This window comes from Coptis chinensis, chromosome 2 (assembly GCF_015680905.1).
Source record: "Coptis chinensis isolate HL-2020 chromosome 2, ASM1568090v1, whole genome shotgun sequence".
NCBI classification, from domain to species: Eukaryota; Viridiplantae; Streptophyta; class Magnoliopsida; order Ranunculales; family Ranunculaceae; genus Coptis; species Coptis chinensis.
In genome coordinates, this window is record NC_141457.1 from 113,985,920 (window position 1) to 114,006,321 (window position 20,402).

Here is a 20,402-nt window from a genome sequence, read left to right on the forward strand (position 1 = left end):
AGTTTGTAAATATTGTCAAGTCGTTTCCCATTATCTTTCCATTGAGCTTGGAAGATTGCAGCAATTGCAGATGAAGTGTGAGGACGCCAACTAAGCTTGTTGTAGACGTCGTTTGAACCTGGACACAAAACCCAAGCATCGCAACTGACATGCCAATCAGAGAAGGGATTGATGTCTTGTAAAGGTCCTTGAAATAGGCCGACCAAAGACATAGTCAAAAGAAAAGATTACTATCTTGAGGCGATACCAACTGCAATGTTTTCTTGGAGTCGCGCAGCCTCTCTCAAAAACAGCGACATGGCTTTTGACTAGCAATACACCAAGATATCAATGTTCTCCTCGATCGTCATTCAATTAATATGACGTTTAGCTCTGAAATGATTCTCGATAAAAACGAAAATAGCGCCACACTAGATTAGTTGACAGAAACTTCACACCTCAACAGCATGCCCAATTTTTTGAACAAAGCTTGAAGAGTAAAAATGAAGTTTTTGAAATGCCCAAGACTGTTGGAGTTCTAACACTGCAGAGGATCATGAGTATTTTGTGTTTTCCTTCTTTTTGACCATTATTGTAAGGAAGAAGAAAGGTTAAGAAGAAGAAGAGGAGTTGTGTGATAAGAAAGGTGTCTGAGAAAGTAGTTGTTGGGTGGTTATTTTGAGGAGGGACGAAAGATTGAAAAAGAAAGAGACGTTGGACAATCTGATTGAAAGTTTTTGATGGGAATTCTTCCGCTGATGCGAGAACAAATTGATGTGGTAGAGAACAATCTTTTTCTTCTGCTCCCCACAGACGGCGCCATTTGTGTGAACCCAGTTAGTACCCTTTAACTTCACACCTCCACTCTCCTCTGTCTCTTCTCAAAGATGAGACTCCTTCTCTTTTGAACCTTTCAACTGAACCCATTTAGGGCTGCCTACGTACCCCTTCAGGGAGGATCAAGCTGTGTCGTAGTTCTCTCTCTCTCCACTCTTGGATTCTCCTCTTCTTTAGATGTCCTCTCTTCTCTCTCTCCTCTCTTGGATTCTCCTCTTCTTTAGATGTCCTCTCTTCTCTCCTCTCACTCTCTTGGATTCTCCTCTTCTTTAGATGTCCTCTCTTCTCTCCTCTTCTCTTCTCCTCTACCTTTCTCCTCTTTTATATATCTTCTAACCACCCCCCCTCTTTCTAACCGCTAACCGCTCTTTTATCCCACCTTATTCTTTCTAGTTCCACGACCACTAATTGTCCAACTATCTCTTGATATATCGCGGCTTTGTTATCGTACTCCCGTATGCCCCTTCACTATTCTGCCTCCCTTTGGGTCATTGAAACCACACTGGTCCCTATGCCCCTCCAGATTCCGTCCCTTACATGATTCGCGGACTGGATCACGTGCTCCCTCTTTCTTCTACCTTACGCTGTCTCGGTCCCGAAGACATGTCATCTTGATGTTCACGAATTAGGCCGATACAGAAATCTTATGTGAACAACTTAACCAAATAAATAAGACAAAATACTTAAATAAAACTTATAGTAAAACTTGTTTCCAAATTTCTAATTCAACGGAAATTGAAGGAAAGAGGTTAGGCAAGAAGTAAGGTAATCTGAGAGAGGTTAGGCAATGATTAATTTATACGTTATTATATGTGTGGCCTATGTTCAGAACTTGCATGTTCAATATTTATACTCTAGGTTTTACCGAAGGCACAAAGTGCTATTGAAGTTATTTCTGAAACAGTATTTAAATTGATCAGAGAAAATAAAAATAAAAATAAAATAGTAGTAAAATTAGGATAAGTCAAATCTTTTTATTCTAGTTATTGGTTTTAAGCCCCGTGTCTCTCAACTTCTAAAGTCGATAGCTAGCAATACTAATATGTATCTACGGAGACCCTAACAACAAAATAAAAGTACACTACACGTTTTTGTCCACACACGTACAATAAGTTACCAACTATATCCATAATTAAACTAAACAACTGCCAAACATTAACATGTTTCTTCTTGATGTGGTGAGAATCAAGTACTCTAGTCTACCAAAAAAAAAAATTTGTGAATTAGAAAGAGGCCTTCCAAGCATGCGTGAGATTTCACCCGCAATGCGATGTTATATGGATTTGGTAAAATTCAATATATACAATCCTTAATTATGCTCACTTATAATACTACTTGTTCAAGTTCATAGATTGCCTCAATTACAATGCACGTGGGCCATCAAAAGTGAAACTTCACTGGAACAATGTTGTACCGAGCTCTCCATGTCAATCAGCAGATAGTATATTGTAATATTTTGTAACTAATCCATAGCGGCGTTGACCATTCTTATAGCATTGCCTAAAGGTTAAGAAAACCATTTATAATGAGAATGCTTAAAGGTATACTCATGATAGACTTATTGTTAAATAATATAATACCTTAGCGAAAGTAATTCCATTTTCTTGTGAATTGGGTAAAATTTTGAATCTAGATATTTTAGACATGACTGCAAAACTCACACATGAAAACCTAAAAGAAGAAACCCACACAACTAAGCCAGGGTTTTGAATGTGCTTTTTGAAGCGGCCTGAGATTTAGCTCGGCTTGATCATTTGCATTTCCGAAGTTCTTAAATCATTGAATAATGCAGTACGTTATTGACAATTTGACGTGAGTAGATTAAAGCGTGTAGTGGGAAAAAAACAACTTTTCCTACCGTTGGAGAAACAGTTTGACTGCAAAATTACACAAAATTTGAAATAGAATAAGTTTGTGGACTGTTTGCCAAGAAGACCTCAGCTGCTGATTGGTGGAGTGGCTGACGAAAAAACTGTTTTACTTCCCAAAAAAACTGTTAAACTAGCCGAAAATTGATTTGAGCAATAGAAATGTGCTGTTTGTTCAGACTCAATTTGAAAAACTCCAGTGAATGCAAATTCTGAATAAACAGTTTTCTCGGGCACCAACTCTACCAATCAGCACTTACTGTCTTGTGAACAGCAAATAGTAGCCTGTCCACAGAGTTATTCTGAATTTTGAATTTGTTTTAGTGGAAGGCAGACTATTGAGTACTAATGGACAACTCCAGGGTAAGTTTAGACTACTATTTCCTAAGGCTGCAAAGTTCGTCCTTTAGTGTCATCGCTTGCACTAAGCAGTACCATTGCCTAGTTGCCAGTCCTCAGAGCTGTCTAATGAACACAATGGAAGAAGTTCGCTATGCAACTTTTCTAATATTACAAAAGAAAAAACAAAAATATATCGTGAAAGTCTGATTTCTGATTGAGCGCCAGCACAACAGGAAGAGCTCATATCTTTACAAAGAAAAAATAGCAATACATACAGTTTGAAATGAACAGGGTCAGCACAATTGCAGAAAAATGATATCCTTCAATTTCTTTGTGAGGCTGGACGAGTGGACGACAGCAGAGACTCGATATATAAGGGATGATTGTGATGGATTAGACTCCCTGAAACACCAAAGCTCGTAGGATGTGTGGCTCGTCTTCTCAGCAGAACCAAGCTCTGACTGATGGTTGTTGCTCAATTAACAAGATCAACCATCTAGGAGCTTCAGTTTCGTCAGCACCTCAGCGGTGTCAAACCATTGCGTCCGAGTAATCTGGACAGTGCTCAAATCTGTAGGAAAATAAACACCAAATCACATGATTCCATTCAAGCACCCCAAGACTTCCCGGAAACTCGATCACGGGAAGTGAAAATGGTCCAGTTATTCCATAACCATCGAACATTCTGATTTTGGCTTATGGACTAATCCTAACCAGAAACTTCCACTTCCTTCCCATGATCTTCTTCATGGAATCTTCTTCTCATTCTTTTCAACCATATCTCATAATCCATAGGATATGGTGTACCACAGAGACTGTCAACATAATCAGCGAAAGCTTTAAGCACAGGTGAAATGTCCCCCAGCGTTTGCTGAATCAATCTTCTTGACCACGAGGCTTCCCTCCATTGCAGTGCCCCCTCGACCGAATCCAAATCTGGAACAGCCCCACTAGTTGTAAAGAAAAGCAAGTAGACCAGGCTCTCTGCATCTGAAGCGGAGCATAGCCTGCCTTCCTGGAGCGCATAAGTTGAAGAGAAATGAAGATTCATGACTGGGCGATCCCTCTCTTCTAAAATGGCATGCCCCCAGCCAATAAGAACATAATAAGGATGCCTCACACCAGAACTAACACGGATCACATTCTCTGGACGGATGTCTCCATGCCGAATTCCAGCAGAGGCTGCAGTTGACAAAGCCGACAAGCAATCGTGGCAACACCTAAGAGCCTCCTCAGATCCAAATTTCCCGTCGGTTAGTAGATCAGCAACTAGCTCACCAACTGGGTTGGTTACGAGGATCGGGGTACCACACCATGGGTGGTCACAGTTCCCACCAGAGCTTGGTTTCCGGCATTTACCAGGATGAATAATCCTGCCAGATGCAACTAGCTGAGGTAGATTCTTGCTAGAGAGACCTCTCTGTTTCATCAAAGTTAATATTTTTGTCTGTCTCTGGACCTGATACCATAAGTTCATATCTTCCAGGGCTGGTTCCAGCTGCGAAGGATGAGAGCCAACGTATAAAAATAGAGACCTTCCTGGTTCCTCAACAGGCATCGCACTATAGAAATGCAGCTCACCATCACTCAAAACTTGATTAATCTGAAAACCCCTTTGCCATTCTGAATCTTCCAACCACAAAACAGATCCCGCCTCCAGCTTCATTGCCTCTTTAGACTCATCGAGAACTTCAACAATTTCAGGTGAAACACTGTGCTGCTTGAACGGAAATAAGCCGTTCCCAACCCCTCTACCATCCTCCAATTTCCTTTCAGTTCGACGGATTTGAAGACGAGGGCCATGATGAGCAGCTAAATCATCAACTGAATGCTTTGGCATTCCAGCAAATTGAGCAATGCACTGGAAGGTTGCCATAAGCACCTGGAGAGCGCCAATATCTCCCCAATTGGCATTCCCTAGCTTGTTCCAAATTCTATCAACGGAAGAAACTGAAATTTGTGAATGTTCTTTAATCCATTCAGCAGCACAGCCATAAATATTGTTCATATCACAGTCTAAATTAGTTACATCACCTTGGACTTTTACCACACCGCCATACTGAGAGTCGGCCAGAACCATAAAAACAGAATTAGAATTGTGAAGAACATTAGATCTACTTAGGGTCCTTGACAATAACATACGGAGAGCAAAAAAGATGGCTTCCCCCAAAACTGAAAGAGAGGGCTGAGTCTCACTGTCCATTGCAAGGCTCCTGACGTGAGGCCTGAGTAATGCTAGCTGAAGAATATGGCCCCACTTCCCATGCGATTGTCCAGTGTTGTCCAGCATCACAGCAGTGGCACACAGATTCCCAAGCTTTCCACCTGCAATCGCCTTTTCAGCAGGATAGAACTTTAGACTTGCCCTATGTAGACAAGCAACGGAAAAAGGATAAGGCCCATCCTCACCCCAAAACGCCTCCCACAAGCTCTTTGCGCTTGCATGTAGGAAATCTTCCATGGCAAGATACGCAGTTGCTTCAACAGCATCTGATGTCGAAGCATAAACAGCATTAGGCATCCGAATGAGCTGATGAAACGAAACCCCTTCTAGTGCATAATCAAAGTTTTGAATTTGTGTCAAATCAAAAGGAGGCTCAAAGATGTGTTTGGTATTTGCTGAAAACCAGTCCCCAAGTCTTTCAGTAAAGATATCAGCGTCCACAAATTTCCGGAGAAAGTCTCTACGATGACTTCTACTCCTAGTACCAGATGATACACTGGACCTCTTTGTCCCAGATTCTGCTGACGCTCGATCTGGGGATCCCTCTGGGCAAAAACAAAAACAAAAACAGAGAAAACTTTTATAGAGTTGCCCATGGAGCCATGGACAGTATAATAATTTCAAGGAGTGAGCTTACCTTCCATTCCAGCACTAGTCTTCACTCTTGAGTTTCCAGCAGATCTCTCGACCAGAGAATAATAATCTCAACAAATAATAATTCTATTTCTTTATTAACGAAATATCGTCACTATATATACATATATATCGGTGGTTAAAACTTAAAAGAGACATCTTTAATGGATTCGGAGTCGAGTCTGCTATTACACCTCCACAAGCTATCCCCGATATCGGAAGCAGCACTTGAGCAAGTCCTGAAAACCCTTTGGAATACCAGAAAAACTGGACTTATTAAACCCCAAGACAAATCTTGTATCCAATCCCTTCTCAATCTTAATTCGACCCCACAACTAGACCTGCTTGTTGCGTGCCTACGTTTGGTTGTAAGAAAGTGTGTCCACCCAACAACAACCGATGATGATTTCTTCAAGCCTCCTCATCTCCAAAACTTACTCCTCAAATATCAAACTGCCTGGAAGGAGGAAGCATCTAAAGACCAAAGGTCAAACATTTCTACTGTTCAAAACTCTCCCTCCACACCTTTCCCGGACTGGCCTCGACAACATCACAATAAAGAGCCTGTCTTTCTTCACCAACTTGAAGCTCCTCATAACTTGGTAGGATACTAAACCTTATTTCTTCTATATTTTATTAATTAATCACTAATAATATCACAAACTCTTCCTTGTACCAATGTAGCCAATTTTACCACGCGTCAAGTCAATGACTTGGACCATGCAGAATCACAAATCCAACAGACTCTCTATCATCACTCTCAAGGTATGAATTATATTTTCTTTACCAATTTCAGGTTTTTGCCTTGACTTGTGGTTAAACATTTGACAGAATAACCATATAGCGGATTTAAGTATCATGTTTTATTGCTCAGCAACTCAAGGTGCTGAGTAGTGCTCAAGAAAACACACTCTAACTTGTATGTCGGGAAAACAAATAGTAATAGTTTTAAGTGAATAAAACAGGCCGATGAGCTGTGTGGTATCATGGCTGGTTGTTGACACAAGTGGTCATGGGATCATGTCGTGGTATTACAAGTGTCTTCTCCATTTTTGTCTTGCATAGAAGAATTACTTGTGCTCGGTGCTTTTTCTCATTGGCATTGATATTTTCTAGCTGCATGATTATACCAAGTCTCCTTCAGGAGAAAGGGAAGTGAAGTTTCAGCTTACCAAAGATACACTTGAAGCCATGTTGAGATCGATGACCTACATCAGCAAACAGCTCAGTAATAATGTAATACTTTCTACTTGGCCTCTAATGATAGTAATTACCATTATTTTCATAAGTTACTTATGCCTTTTCTTTTTGAACATAAAACATTGTAAGAAGTCTACACACTTGGGAAAATTAAGGATGATGATTAGTCTTCCAGTTTCTCTTTGCTCAAGAAAATGTCTTTTTTGAGAAATCTCCTTTTTATAGTTTTGAAAGATCCCACTTTGTTTGAAAGGTAAAACATATGGCCATAAGTGGTAAATGTGGTCAGAAAAATGAAAAATCCAATAAACACTTGATCAGTTTTCTGTGCAATGCAGGTCTATTAACAATAATGTCAATTTATGTTTATTGTTTATACAAAAATGCTGGGTATATTTCTCTGCCCAGAAGACAGTTCTGTATGGGATTTCAATTGAAGCTTGGTTCATTTGGTCTCAACATTTAACCCCACAACTACCCCTCTCCCAAAGCCTCCCAAACGTCTATATCCACTTCAACTTCTTGTTTGAGTTGTGATCATCTATTCATCTCTGGTCGCTGCTGTGGTTATATCTTTACCTTTTATTCTATTGGTCAGCAAGTGTCATAGTATGAATAAGTACCATGGAGACATCACGTGTGGCGGTTGATTGTCAGTATAATACTCTTTACCCACCTAGCCTAGAGAGTTTATCATCACAACTTTTTACCATTTTACCATGAAACGATCCACAGTGATGATATGTAAGTGGTTATTGCAGTCCATTGAATTCCTAACACTTGAACCCCCCCTTCTTATTGATTGGATAATTGATTGAGAATTTCTGGTGCAGGGTGGTGCTTCATCAGGGCCATTGCAGAAGAAGCCAAGGGCATAAAAGCATTGGAGCTGTTTCTCACTTAATGATGACAAACTGAGGAAAACTATCAGATCAGGTGTATTTCAGAAGTTGCGAATGTAACTGAAATATCTAAACCTTTGGTTTCAAGTCAGGTTATATGACTGCATATGGCATATTGGTCTGTTTTGAGTTTTTGATATGTTTGCTAAGTGTGGTGTATCCGCGTATCCCGTTCTAAATGTAAGCCGGCTCTGGTAACAATTACATGAAGTAACTGGCCATCTATATATTTTTAGTTTTTCACTGGTTTTCATGTTCAAACAAGAAGACATGCATGGTAGTAACTCTTCTCCATGTTCGCATGGTGTTGTAGTTTGACCTTGTACTCGGATTTCTTGAGCATATACGATATGTAATGGAAATTTGATTTGTTTTTTTTAGGTGAATGGAATTTTCAAGAAGAAAATAAAATTGTAATATCTGGAACCAAAAACCTCATGAGAAGTTGAGAACCTTATTATCCTCATCTCCTCGAGTGGACTTACTAAACACCGGAAAAGGAAATTATTCGACCGATCATTTCTGTGGAAAAAAACAAAATATTAAGAGTACTCAAATCAGTATAACACTAACTGCGCCTGAGCCCATTTAATTTCCAAAAAATAAAAAATCCCTCTTTATAAATGAAAGTTAGCAACGGTACATAACTTTGCCTACAATTACCACAATGTAATCAAGTTACCTGAAATTCAATTAATAAGATACATAAACACCAAAAAATATTACCATATTGCCAACTATAAACTACAGTATAAAAATGGTAAAAAGGGTCAAGACCCCATATGTACAAAATCTATTATAAATAAATATCACAGGACATAACTACTTTTATACTTCTAATATTCTCAACTAAAACTACCATGACCAGCGGTCCAGGTTCTACAGGTCTTCTTGCCATAACAAACAATAATCTAAAGGACTACCATAATGGACGAACACAACACTTTTCCATCCATTTCTCCTTCAAACTGCAGCAGAACCACAATTCAAGCATGAATGTCAAGAAAATCACTTTCCAACAGAGAAAGTCCTGTTTGGTAACTTGCTTTAGCTAAACACGGTGTAAAGGAGGTATCAAAGCGGGTAAGATCCTCCACGCTACGTTGACGAAGAAATTCCAAAAATGGTAGCTCTTCAAGCTTTGAAATCAACCAATTCTGGTATTGACAATTTGATAGAGTGACTTCAGCTGTGTGTTCCATTTGTCTATGGCAGAAAACTTCTTCATTCCCTTTGACCTGCAAGTTGAAATATAAACAAAGATGTGTGTAAATTTTAGGTATATCTATATTTCAAGGAACAAATCAACCAGATACTAGGTGAAGCAAAACAGACCTGTCACCACGCTCCAGTAGCCGGTTCACTTGATCGATGTGCCCATGAATACGGTTATCCAAAATTAGGGAGACAAGCAGCTGCTCAACGTCATTCTCAGGCACATTGAGCTCCTGCACGACATGTAAGTTAGTAACTTCAGAAAGTAGGGGGGACTGCAAAAAGACTTATCTAAGTTTAGAAGACAATCAAACAATCCAGCTGTTGCGCGAAATCAAAGAAAGTTAAGTTTAATATCTTAAAGATTGCATCATTAACCACTAAAAATGTAAACTGAGACGAATGATAAAAGATGAGCATACAATAAAATATTCTAAAATAGAACTGAAATGACTACTCGAGTAAATCATAAGTGGGAACACAAGGAAGAAATCCGCTGCAATAAAGTAGTAATGTCGTCACTTTGCTTATGCATGTGTGCATTAGTTTTTAGTTCTAATAATACTCTCTCCCTGGTTTAAGGACATTAGTTCCCAGTGCACATGTGAAAATCCAGAAAGTGTATATGAAGCACAGGGCACTAGTGTCCTTAAACCAGGGAGAGAGTATTAGTAGAACTAGAAACTAATGCACACATAGATATAGAAGTTGAGAAACTTATAGCCATTACCTTTGATATAAAGGGAATTCTAATTCTTGTATAAGGTTTTATCAGCTTCAGCAATACTTGGGTTCTGATCTTCTTTAACAAATCCTCAATGTAATTTCTGATGAAATGGTCATCCATAATTGTCCTTCGATTACTCTGGTAAGTAAAAGTATTGGAAAGCAGTCCCCATGAGAATGAGCATGACAAGAAAACCATAAATGGCTAAAATGAAAATAGTATAGAATGTAAGAAAATAGATAAAATAAGAAATAAGAAAATAAAATAAATCAGACCTTGAGGATTTTTTCAAACTCCAATATCTCATTCCGCTGATATGCGGCTATCAAATTTGTCATGGCCAAGATCTCAGGGTCATTCTTGTAACTGCAAAATGGACATTATTTAAACCAAATGGAGAAACATCACAAGCAAATTAAGTCACTAACAGAAATTCTGATGGTCAATAATAACTTACGGCTTTGCCTCCTGCCCGTCAAATGGGTTCACTTGAGATTCCATTAGCATGTTTGCAAGAACCAAATATCTAGCACAAAGAGGTGACAACATGAGGGAAGAAGATCAACCAGTGTCGATAACATTTTCTTATCTTCCTAAATGAAACTAACAAATCCGGACAGAGGAGTGCCAGGACGCAATACAAAAGTGCGACAAATGCTTGTAAGCATTCTGGTGTCCAAGAAAGCTTGACCCTTAAGTTGGCACAAATGTACTCATATAACTAGGAAATGAAGGCACAAGCCATCACCATGCCAACCAATTATGAGTGAACCTCTCATTCTGTTGGCGTGACAAAGGTGAAGCTGCTGCCCTCCATTGAAACTTAGAATTCCTAATATACGCATATTTAACTTACAAATATCTGTTACATGAAAGAATGGCTCCAAACTACATGGATTTGTGTGTTTGTGCATACACTAGTGACTTGGAGAAAGAGAATAAAGAATATAAGGGAATAAGTAGAAAAGGTAAGTGGGATGGTGTATTTATTAGAGGTGTTAAACCATACTTCAGGCATTGGATACGACGTTGGTTCCCAGCTTCATCATAGTTCTTAAAAGCTTCAAAAAAATCAGTTGCAGCTTCCTCCCATTGCCGCTCTGCCATATGCATCTTCCCACCACACTCGTGAATTATCCCCATGATCCGCGGATGGGGAATCGCCGATTTGATTGTAAGTGCTTTCTGGTATAGTTGCTGCAAATTCATGTATTGTCAGAGAGCTCGATAGATGGGATACATGCATGGAATAAAATCTATGTGTCCCAATAAATTCAATAAATCTATGTGTCCCAAACAACCAGGAATAAAATTTAGACAAGAAAGATTGATTTAAACGGTGAGTCCCCATCCAAGGAACATTGTGAGAGAGAGCTAACTTAGTAAACAGTTACTTAATTAGTTGTCAGCAAAAAAATAGTTTGAAGAGCAAACTACCGTCTGAAGCCCCACATAAGTGGGTTATCTGTACCAAACAATGTTAATCCAGGTGCTCAAAAAGTTATTCTTAGAGGATAAGAAATCCCGATTGACAAAGATCCAAATGCTTTGTGTCAACACTTTCTTTTCTATCAACACAAAACCTTAATAGTCCTTACAGTTTCAATCAGGTGACAACAGAAACCCATTTGCAACATTTGATCCACTTTCTGAAAGGTAGGATAGAAAATGGCCTACCTTGAGCTTTTTATTATTCTTGGTCTCAGTGTACATCTGAATCTCAATTGCGTAGACCTCCAAAAGGTGTGTTCCTTTCTTTTGATCATCTGTTCCATCTTCTTTTTGACATGATTTGTGAAGTTCCTTCAAGATCTGAGTGTGTCGAAATCTTAGTAGACTGAGTTTATCGCAGGACATATTTACTAAATGCGTATCAGACCACTCAATAATTATACCTTATTCATCCGTCCATATTCACCCATGTCGAACCAAATCTTGCAAAGTTTTAAATTTGTTTTGAACCAGAGCCTCTGCAGAAAAAATAAGTAACTTGTTAAACTAAGGATATAGGATCACCACAGTGGAATGTGAGTAGGATAAACTGTCTGACCTCATTTTTGGCCTCTTCAAGGGCCTTGAGTGTGGTCTGATAGAACTCCTGCAGGAGACCAAAATTTTGGCTAGCTGACCCAGAGACAAAATCCATAATGTTGCTTATACATTTTTCGCTGTAGTTGCGCGTTACAGCTGATTTGATGTATGTTAACATCTCCCTATAAGCTTCCATCATCTCTTTAAACTTTCCCAACCGATAATAAAGCTTGACAGTTTGCTTTAAAGCTTTGAATCCCCTGAGAAAATAAATGTGTTCTAAAGCTAGCTGTCTTGTAGTACAACTATTTAAGTTTAAATTCACAAAGTAAAAACTGACCATTCTGCCTTGTCTGGTTCCATGCTAACAACTTGAGAAAAGCCAGTAAGTGCTCCAGCAGGATCAGTTTCAACCAAACCTATGGAGACGAAATGTGTATGGACCCTAAAAGCTTGAACACTGCAATCTAAACACCATGGATGGATGGATAGATGAATTTAAGCACCTTACCTTTAGAATTGTAGTATTGGTTCTCAATGTCGACATCCTGCTCCTCTTGCTCTTCTTCAGAGTATTCAAACCCATAATCCTCCATATCTGCATCTACACACACACCAATTAACAAACATCATCATAATAATAATAATTCCAATTACTACATCATCTATAAAGCCTGCAAACACAATCTTCTAATAACTAACCGGAACCCATCACTCTTTTTTCTTTCACTCTAACAACAACAACAAAATCAATAATCAGATTTCTGCTGACATTTGAAATCTTGCGATATTTTGAAATACACTCATTTTTAAGGGACCACCATAACAGCATTCCTAATGCCCCAAGCCACTATTATTCACCTCCACGTAGGCTATATTTCCCTTTTCTACTATTTTGGTGAAAAATAAGGTGAAGCTGACCATTCTAAAGGTAATCTCAGAGACGGGATGTTAGATTCCGTCTGAATGTAAAAATAAAAAAAATGTGCTGGACGAAATGAAACATCATGTCTAAAGTTTTTTAAAAAAATCGAAAAAAAATCAAAAACATACGATACGGAATCCAACATTTCGTCCGGAAAAAAAACACACACACGAGATGGAATCCAACATCTCATCCGAAGTTCAGAACTCAACTACTATCTCGATTGAAGGTTTCACTCTCGTTTAGAAAAGTAGTCACCTTCATATTCACTTTTGCATTGAGCAAAGATTTTGAACTATCTAGAAATAAATATTTTCACTTTCCTACCATATCCACCTATATTGGGAATGCTATAATAAAGTAAATAATTGTTCCAATCTTGTCCCCCACTTCCCATTTCCAATACCCAAAACAATTTTTTTTTTTTTTTTTAAGTACACCAATAATAATCCAAGTCTAATCAAGTTAGCTGGCATGTATAGGTAACGTGTTTAGTTTTCAGACATGGTCATAGAAGGTTGTCCTAATTACGAAAAAAACACTTTGAATATGCTAAAACAGTACATGACTGTTAGATATCCAGATTTAGTAGGACGTAAAAATGGATAAAAACAGTAATAATAAGTCAAATCTGACCATTGTTTCTGACGTGTTTCTTGTCTATCATAATCGTTATCCCGTTTCCGCTAAAAAATAAAAAAAACATTTAAGTGTTTAGTTGTCTTCCATTTCACTTTCTCTCAAGGCGAGAGTGGTGTAAGTGGAAATAAAAAAATATAGCGCCAACCAACCAGAGGCAAGAAATGAGTACCGACCCATAGGGGGGCAAGGGAGATTCCTCTGACTTCTGACTTCCTAACACCACCCCCAAAGTACCGCATGGCCTACACGTGATGAACCTATATGCATAGTAGATTACTAGATTACTAGTCTTTCAGTACTAGTTTAAGTAACAAATATATATAAATATATTTGATCATCACCTACGAATCAAGGGTACCATACCCTTGAGCTAGCTACTTGTTTTGCACGCTCTCTTTTCTTATTTGGTTTGCTACAAAGGTTTCTTCTTTCTCCCACTCACTTGATTCCCATTTATTCATTATTATAACATTTTCATTTTTGGTCACTGCAAACTTGTTGGATTTATTTGGAGGGACAAGTTCATTAATTCAAGTGTTTTTGGTCTACTTGTTGTTGTTGGTGTTTGTTAGTTCAGTAATACTCTATAGTGGAGCTGAAGCTTCTTTGCTAGTATAGTATAACTCAATTGCTGAAAATTGGAGTTCGAAAATCTAGATTTAGAGGTCAGTCTTACTTTTATTGATTTCCACTGTTCACAAGCCATCTACTGTTTGAATTGAGATCTTCATCTACTTTGTTTTTTCAAAAGCTCTCAAGTGTCGTTCACCATGAATATTGTTAAAAAATTAAATATTTCCTTGTTTATTGTGCTTGTGTTTGTTGAATTCTGTTTCAAGTGTGTGGGTATTAACTTCACGTTCATCTTTTATTTTTTCAGCCTTGCGAACTATGATCACTCCACTTTCCATTGTGGTATACTAGTATCTCCTCATTGGATTGGGTTGTTTGCAGTACATACTGGGTAAATACTTGTTTGGTTGCAAAATTTTAGTGAGAAATGTCTTCTTCGAGACCCACCCAAAGTACCAGCACCTCCGGCCGATCCAAACACAGCGCTAGAGTTATTGCTCAGACAACCGTAGATGCCAAGCTTCATGCTCAGTTTGAGGAGTCCGGGAGTTCCTTTGATTACTCCAGAACAGTATGCGTATCAAATGCCGGTTCCGTCCAACAACAGCCTAAGTCCGATAAACTCACGACAGCCTATCTTCACCAGATACAAAAGGGCAAGCACATCCAACCCTTTGGGTGCTTGCTAGCTCTTGATGACAAAACCTGTAAGGTCATTGCTTACAGTGAAAATGCTCCCGAAATGCTTACCATGGTTAGCCACGCCGTTCCTAGTGTCGGAGAACACCCGGTGCTTGGCATTGGAACCGACTTAAGGACCATATTCACTTCCCCTAGTGCCTCTGCATTGCAAAAGGCATTGGGATTCAACGATGTTTCTCTGTTGAATCCTATCTTAGTCCACTGTAAGACATCTGGAAAGCCTTTTTATGCAATTGCACACAGGGTAACAGGTAGCCTGATCATTGATTTCGAACCTGTCAAACCTTTTGAAATACCCATGACTGCTGCTGGGGCCCTCCAGTCATACAAGCTCGCTGCCAAAGCCATTACACGGTTGCAGTCGTTGCCTGGTGGAAGTATGGAAAGGCTGTGTGATGCAGTGGTTCAAGAGGTGTATGAGCTGACTGGTTATGACAGGGTGATGGCTTATAAGTTTCATGAGGACGACCATGGGGAGGTGGTCTCTGAGGTTACAAAGGAAGGCCTCGAACCATATTTGGGTTTGCATTATCCAGCAACAGACATCCCTCAGGCTGCGCGTTTCTTGTTTATGAAGAACAAGATTCGTATGATATGTGACTGTCGTGCAAAGCATGTAAGGGTCCTCCAAGATGAGAAACTGTCCTTCGATTTAACCTTGTGCGGTTCGGCCTTGAGGGCCCCACACAGTTGCCATTTGCAATATATGGAGAACATGGATTCGATCGCCTCTCTGGTTATGGCGGTCGTTGTTAATGATGGTGATGAGGATGATGAGAGCACGAGGCCTTCACAACCGCAAAAGAGGAAGAGGCTTTGGGGTCTTGTTGTTTGCCATAACACTACACCAAGGTTTGTTCCCTTTCCTCTGCGGTATGCCTGTGAGTTTCTAATCCAAGTATTTGCCATCCATGTCAGTAAGGAGTTTGAATTGGAAAACCAAATCCTCGAAAAGAATATTCTACGCACTCAAACACTCTTGTGCGATATGCTTATGCGAAATGTGCCTCTTGGTATTGTTTCCCAAAGTCCTAATATCATGGATCTTGTCAAATGTGATGGGGCTGCTCTTCTCTACAAAAATAAGATATGGAGGCTTGGATCGTCTCCAAATGAAATACAAATACGTGACATAGCGTCATGGCTATCTGATTACCACATGGATTCCACGGGTTTGAGTTCAGATAGCCTGTACGATGCTGGTTTTCCAGGTGCTCTTTCGATTGCGGACACAGTATGTGGGATGGCAGCGGTGAGGATTAATTCCAAGGACATGCTTTTCTGGTTCAGGTCTCACACTGCTGCTGAAGTTCGATGGGGTGGTGCAAAGCATGATCCAGGTGAAAAGGATGATGGGAGGAAGATGCACCCGAGATCCTCATTCAAGGCGTTTCTAGAAGTTGTTAAGACGAGGAGTGCGCCTTGGAAGGATTATGAGATGGATGCAATCCACTCTTTGCAGCTTATCCTCAGGAGTGCTTTCAAGGACATTGAGACTACTGATGGAAACACTAAGGCAATCCATTCTCAGCTCGACGACCTTAAGATAAACGGGATGGAGGAATTGGAAGCTGTAACAAACGAGATGGTTCGTTTAATTGAGACCGCCACAGTGCCCATTTTAGCAGTTGATATAAATGGGCTCATCAATGGATGGAACACAAAAATTGCCGAGTTAACTGGTCTCCCTGTTGATGAAGTAATTGGAAAGCATTTTCTCAAACTTGTTGAAGGATCTTCAGTTGACACTGTGAAGAGGATGCTGCACTTGGCACTGATTGGTATGGCCTAGTCTACTTTCACTTTAGAAAATATGCACTTAAGTCATTTGCAATAGTTCTACTTAACTTCCATACTAATTTGTAATATCACGTGTGTATATATTTATGATGGTATAAAATTCGGTTAGCAGGTGACACTTTCGTGTTGCACCTTGTTAGTTGACATATTCTGTTGACAGAATAAGCCAATATGAATTTTCCTTGTTATCTAAGATGTTGAATGTGAAAGTATCATTTACTGCCATAAGCCTATAACTGCTTGGTTTTTCATTTGTTATATCTTCGGTTTTAATCCTACGATTCTTTTCATCAGGAAAAGAGGAGCAAAATGTCCATTTTGAGATGAAAACTCATGGCTCAAGGAAAGAGATTGGTCCTGTCAGCTTAGTAGTGAATGCTTGTGCAAGCAGGGACCTTCAGGAGAATGTTGTTGGGGTGTGCTTTGTGGCGCAAGATATAACCAGTCAGAAGATGGTGATGGACAAGTTCACTAGAATAGAAGGAGATTATAAAGCAATCTTACAAAATCCAAGTCCACTCATACCCCCAATATTTGGTTCAGACGAATTTGGCTGGTGCTGTGAATGGAATCCAGCAATGACCAAGCTGTCTGGTTGGGAGCGTAGTGAGATGATGGACAAGATGCTACTTGGAGAGATTTTTGGGACCCATATGGCTTGTTGTCGTCTCAAGAATCAAGAGATTTTTGTAAATCTAGGCATTGTACTCAATGGTGCTATGATGGGGGAGGAGACTGAAAAGGTTTCTTTTGGTTTTTTTGGCCGAAATGGGAACTATGTTGATTGTCTTCTCTCGGTAAGCAAGAAGGTGGATGGAGAAGGCGCCGTCACTGGAGTGTTTTGCTTCTTACAGATTGTCAGTCGAGAACTACAACAAGCACTTCATGTCCAACGTCTATCAGAACAAACTGCAGTGAAAAAATCAAAGGCATTGGCCTATATGAAAAGGCAGATCAGAAACCCTCTCTCTGGGATAATATTTTCTCGTAAAATGTTGGAGGAGACTGACCTGGGAGAAGAACAAAAACAACTTTTGCATACCAGTATGCATTGCCAACGCCAACTGCACAAAGTTCTTAACGACACAGATCTTGAGAACATAATGGATGGGTATGATATTGTGCCTAAACTTAGAAATTTTTGCTTGCAGTCTGTTATACTAATTAACTTGTGTGCTCATAATAATTCACCTTATATATAGTTTTGTAATTAAAAATAGTAAAAACAAATAATGACATATTTAGGATGGGAATTGCTTTAGTTAAGTTGTCCACCAACAACCCGAAACAACAATCCACCATTGGTTTCCAGCTGTACATTAGAATGAAGGCAATTGAGAAATATTTTTAGGGTGGAATGCAAAAAATTGTTTCTTTAGGTGTTTTTTCTTTAAGAAATGCTTTGCATGTTGACCTCATTCCAGTGCGACAAAATGTTTCTTTAATTTAACATTGCTCCTCAGTGACACAGACCACAGTATAGTGTGGCTCCTTATATACTACTGTAAATTTGCAAATAGAAATTAAAGAAATACTATTCTGATGACTTTTGATGTAGAATATTTAGCAACATTTTTGGAAATTTTCGACGTAGAAATGGGGCATCCTACACTTGTTCCTTTATGTCGGCGTTGTTGGAGTTGTCTATACTATAAATCGATGGTGGTCTGCCCTTCATTTGTATACACATATCTATGCAAGAGTCAGAATCCTTAATAATACTTACTCTAAATTTCCTTAGAGGTTTGCTACAAATTTCTTTTACACAATCTGGATTTTTTTTTGCTGAAATCTGATACATTTCTTTTTAATGTTTAGCAGTTATGTGGATCTAGAAATGGTTGAGTTTACTTTGCAAGAAGTGTTGTTTACATCCATCAGTCAAGTGAAGATCAAGAGTGATGAAAAGAACCTTCGAATTAGTTGTGATTCCCTGGATGAAATTATGACTGAAATATTTTATGGAGACAGGCTGAGGCTTCAACAAGTCTTGGCTGATTTCATTTTAGTTTCTGTGAAATTTACTCCAACTGGGGGTCAGCTTGGAATTTCCGCCAGTTTGACCAGGGACCGATTAGGAGAAAGTGTTCATCTCGCTCGTCTCAAGCTCAGGTTTAGTTTGGTTATAATAAACTTTAATATTTCTCTCATCTTACGTTTTAATTGGCTTACAAAGGCACTTAGTTGTCATTATCTTTTTTCTTTTTTGTTTTCTTATAATGTTCTGCTTACGCGTTCAGAGGTAGTAATTTTTACTCCTGTGAATGTCCTCTTTTTCAGATGAAAAAATATTTCACAAGTTATCTAAATCCACTCTGTGACCTCACCAGAATAGCTGTTGTATAGTAGGGGAATTATTTTCTTATGAAGTCCTATAGGTAGGTTCATATGGACCGGCCTATGTTGGGTAGTGATTCTACTTCCGAAATGCAGCAGTCTTCATGTCTGAACTTGAAAGACCAAATTTTAGAGCTTTTTTCTGTACATTAGTTGGAGTACCTACCATTTGTAGAAATCCTCTGCCAGAGTTACCAGAAGCTGATTATGCTTGCTGGACCCTTCTATGCTATTGCGAAAATGACATTCTTGTGTTCAGTGCCTCACTGGGACAAGCCTTTTGGAGTTGGGCGAGAATCTTGGGATCATTACCCACCTTGGCTTTGAGGAAAGGATGAGTTCTGCCACTATACGAGTAAATAAATAAAACAAGTGACAATCCTGTGGATATGGTCATATATGAAATCACGTTTCCTGTTGTTAAAAAAATGGTTTAGATTTAATATAAAAGTGATGCTACATTGTAAAACCTCAGCAGGTACAGGAAAGCTGCTTGCTTACCTAGCTGTAAATTGTTTCTTTTGTGTTTTTTTATGGAGTACATTTAAGTTCGACGTGTGGGGCAGGCAATATGTTCTTGCATTGTAGCGTCATGCTTTCTGGTTCCCTTGAAATTTATCTTTTTCCTCTCTTTCAGATTAACGCATTCAGGTGGTGGGATAGCAGAAGAGTTGCTCAGTGAAATGTTTGAAAGTGACAGTGACACGTCAGAAGATGGAATCAGTCTGCTAGTCTGCCGGAAATTGTTGAAACTGATGAATGGAGATGTCCAATATCTCAGAGAAGCAGGCAAATCGTCTTTCATTATATCTGTTGAGTTTGCCTCTGCTCCCAAGGCCCAAGTATAGACATTTCTAGAAGTCTATGCTCTGGGATTCACTCTACGCTGCTCAAAAGAGGAAGAGAGCACTAATGTAAGAGATCCACTTTGCATTGAACAGAAAGGGAGCACTAATGTAACCAACCCGTTGTAGTTGTACCGTTTGGAATCTCTGTTGCTTCTAGTTGTATAGAGTTGAATAACCTTCTTTTGATCCGAACTTGGTGTTAACATTGAGTTGGTTTTCTGGTTCAAGTGGATGCAATCTTTCTCTTGCTGTATTGTGAAGCCTAGCACACTTAAACCTTGTAGACTTGCACTATCATGGAAGGTTGTTTCCTAAGACCAGTTCCATTTAGTTTTAGTTTTTCTCCATACGGACCACCACCACCTCCTCCACTTCCACTTCCACTTTCCTACCGACCACCACCACCCCTCTCCTATATTTCCCTAACAACCAACGTCCACTACCAATACTACCTTCACCACCTCCTCCACCTACATGCTCTAATAGTGGTCCCTATTACATAAACAAGAAATAAGCCAAAAGGCTCTAATTCCAGTTTTTATCACTGATAAAAACAGCTGGATTTACAAATCATTGGTTAGGACAAGTTAGACGTCACTAATAAAACTGGTTTTTTA

At 39.2% G+C, this 20,402-nt stretch overlaps 4 protein-coding genes across 10 annotated transcripts; 2 read left to right on the forward strand and 2 right to left on the reverse strand.

Annotated features, from left to right (window-relative positions):
* Positions 1-3,176: 3,176 nt before the first annotated feature.
* Positions 3,177-6,025, reverse strand: LOC147520963 (Protein kinase superfamily protein). Of its 2 annotated transcripts, XM_086592485.1 has the most exons (3): positions 5,888-5,922; positions 5,436-5,795; positions 3,177-5,361 (listed from the first exon to the last, which is right to left on the reverse strand). In XM_086592485.1, exons 2-3 carry the CDS (start codon positions 5,538-5,540, stop codon positions 3,736-3,738), a joined length of 1,731 nt encoding a protein of 576 aa, XP_086448611.1. In that variant the 5' UTR covers positions 5,541-5,795; positions 5,888-5,922; the 3' UTR covers positions 3,177-3,735. The 2 variants fall into 2 exon arrangements, with proteins under 2 accessions (XP_086448611.1, XP_086448610.1); XM_086592484.1 differs by having other exon boundaries at positions 3,177-5,795; positions 5,888-6,025.
* LOC147520964 (uncharacterized) lies at positions 5,928-8,228 on the forward strand. Its single transcript, XM_086592488.1, has 4 exons — positions 5,928-6,485; positions 6,568-6,648; positions 7,000-7,119; positions 7,917-8,228. The coding sequence occupies exons 1-4, from the start codon at positions 6,048-6,050 to the stop codon at positions 7,959-7,961; spliced, it is 684 nt and encodes a 227-aa protein (XP_086448614.1). The 5' UTR covers positions 5,928-6,047; the 3' UTR covers positions 7,962-8,228.
* Positions 8,229-8,691: 463 nt separating this feature from the next.
* LOC147520965 (COP9 signalosome complex subunit 2) lies at positions 8,692-12,815 on the reverse strand. 2 transcript variants are annotated; one of them, XM_086592487.1, is made up of 12 exons: positions 12,661-12,815; positions 12,470-12,556; positions 12,299-12,377; positions 11,978-12,218; positions 11,823-11,897; positions 11,605-11,739; positions 10,937-11,124; positions 10,385-10,453; positions 10,203-10,293; positions 9,931-10,065; positions 9,321-9,433; positions 8,692-9,223 (listed from the first exon to the last, which is right to left on the reverse strand). In XM_086592487.1, the coding sequence occupies exons 1-12, from the start codon at positions 12,788-12,790 to the stop codon at positions 9,133-9,135; spliced, it is 1,434 nt and encodes a 477-aa protein (XP_086448613.1). In that variant the 5' UTR covers positions 12,791-12,815; the 3' UTR covers positions 8,692-9,132. The 2 variants fall into 2 exon arrangements, with proteins under 2 accessions (XP_086448613.1, XP_086448612.1); XM_086592486.1 differs by having other exon boundaries at positions 12,470-12,562.
* An 810-nt stretch (positions 12,816-13,625) lies between these two features.
* PHYA (phytochrome A) lies at positions 13,626-20,012 on the forward strand. 5 transcript variants are annotated; one of them, XM_086592489.1, is made up of 6 exons: positions 13,626-13,945; positions 14,098-14,190; positions 14,406-16,581; positions 16,895-17,711; positions 18,419-18,712; positions 19,575-20,012. In XM_086592489.1, the coding sequence occupies exons 3-6, from the start codon at positions 14,526-14,528 to the stop codon at positions 19,783-19,785; spliced, it is 3,378 nt and encodes a 1,125-aa protein (XP_086448615.1). In that variant the 5' UTR covers positions 13,626-13,945; positions 14,098-14,190; positions 14,406-14,525; the 3' UTR covers positions 19,786-20,012. The 5 variants fall into 5 exon arrangements, with proteins under 5 accessions (XP_086448615.1, XP_086448619.1, XP_086448618.1 ...); XM_086592493.1 differs by having other exon boundaries at positions 18,422-18,712; XM_086592490.1 differs by having other exon boundaries at positions 13,847-13,945; positions 14,103-14,190.
* The last annotated feature ends 390 nt before the right edge of the window (positions 20,013-20,402 follow it).